A 1612-nucleotide genomic window follows, 5' to 3' on the forward strand; every position below is an offset into this window, starting at 1 on the left:
GAGTTAGCAAACGTTTTTCCAGAACAAAATTGCTTTCTTGTTTATCATCCCCCCAACTTATGAAGCCCACATTCCCATGCAGAAAACATATAAATTACTATATGCTTTCTGTGTATACTGTACATAGGTGTGTATGTATATATGTACACATGCATCCATGCATATATTCAGTAATAATTTCTGGTAATCTGTTGTACAACTAGATGATTAAAGTTGATAATAACGCAATGTATACTTTAAAACTGTTAAAGAATTACGAATACACTTACTATGAAAAGTATATGTGAGGTGATGTGTGTGTCAGTTAGCATTATTTGCTTATTCCACGATGTGTACATGTATTAGAACATCACATTGTACTTGTCCATAAATAGATACAGTTATTTGTGTCAATTAAGCAAAAAATTCAAATTTAAGATTTTTTTTTGCTTTTAGAGCAGGAACAACAAATATATTTTGATGATAATGTATATTCCTGGCTACGGTTGCTCACATTACTTTCTTATAAGGAGTTAAGATATATAATTTGCAGGCTAGAGATATAGCTCAGTGGCAGCATAGGATGCCTTTGATTCATTTCCCAATGCACAAATGCATAATTTGATTCTTTTCTTCCTATTGAAGTTCAAGTTGATGTTGACCGATCTGGATAAAGAACTTGCTTCTGGCCGTCAGACAACAGTTGTGGTGGAATATCATCCTGATAAAGATGAAGATACTTTTGACGAACTACTTATTTCAGTGGGAAATAAAACAATAGCAGTTCCTCTAATTGGGTATGTAATCTTCATGTTTCATGCTGACTTTCTTAACAGTTCTAATAAAATAAGGATCAAAGTAATTTATATTTTTCCTGACTTGTATCTATAGTTTTCCTATAACTGAATTTAAATAATTTTGTAAAAAACTCTGGTGTTTGTAACAAATGAAAGCCTCATTCTCTTTTTATGGAAATATTTTAAGCATTGGCCAATTGAATGTATTATTAATTGGATTTTGTAAGCTCTTAGACATATTTTTGTAAGCTCTTATACATATTTATATTTTTTTGTCTTTTTTTTTTTCTGGTACCAGGAACTGAACTCATGACCTTGCGCTTGCCAGGCAGGTGCTGTGCCACTGAGCTAAATTCCCAGCCCCCTTTTTTTGTCTTTTTGAGACAGGGTCTCGCTAGGCAGTTCAGGCCAACCTACAGCTCACTTTGTAGCCCAGGCTGGTCTCTCAAACTCACAATAATCCTCCTGCCTCAGCCTCCCGAATGCTGGGATTACAGGTGTGCTGAAGTAAATTTTAATTAAGACTTACTTTGTACTCCAGTGAACACTGTATGAGTAATCCACCTTTCCTACATTCTTGCCAGTATTTCTTCCTGTTGCTATTTTTAAATTTTAGCCATTTTAACAGATATATAATGAAATCTCATTGTGATTTTAATTTATGTTTCCCTGGTAACTAATAATGTTGAATATACTTATGTGCCTCTCTACCATCTGAATAGTTTTTTTTGCTGAAGCATTTGCTGATGTGTTTAGCTTGTTTTTTAATTGTTTTTTTACATCAAATTTTGCAACTTCTTCGATTCTAGGTACAAGCCTTTTGATGGATGTATGTT

General features: G+C 33.4%; 1 protein-coding gene across 1 annotated transcript in view; it reads left to right on the forward strand.

The window, feature by feature from the left end:
* Positions 1-628: 628 nt before the first annotated feature.
* The window catches only part of LOC102019004, a gene marked incomplete in the record, with an annotated part of 405168 nt that continues 404184 nt past the window's right edge, over positions 629-1612 (forward strand). The window contains 1 exon segment of the mRNA XM_005414632.2: positions 629-776. Within this exon segment, the coding sequence (XP_005414689.2) occupies positions 634-776 (143 nt within the window).

The sequence above is a fragment of the Chinchilla lanigera genome, unplaced genomic scaffold, assembly GCF_000276665.1.
Source record: "Chinchilla lanigera isolate Chin_1 unplaced genomic scaffold, ChiLan1.0 scaffold00192, whole genome shotgun sequence".
NCBI classification, from domain to species: domain Eukaryota; kingdom Metazoa; phylum Chordata; class Mammalia; order Rodentia; family Chinchillidae; genus Chinchilla; species Chinchilla lanigera.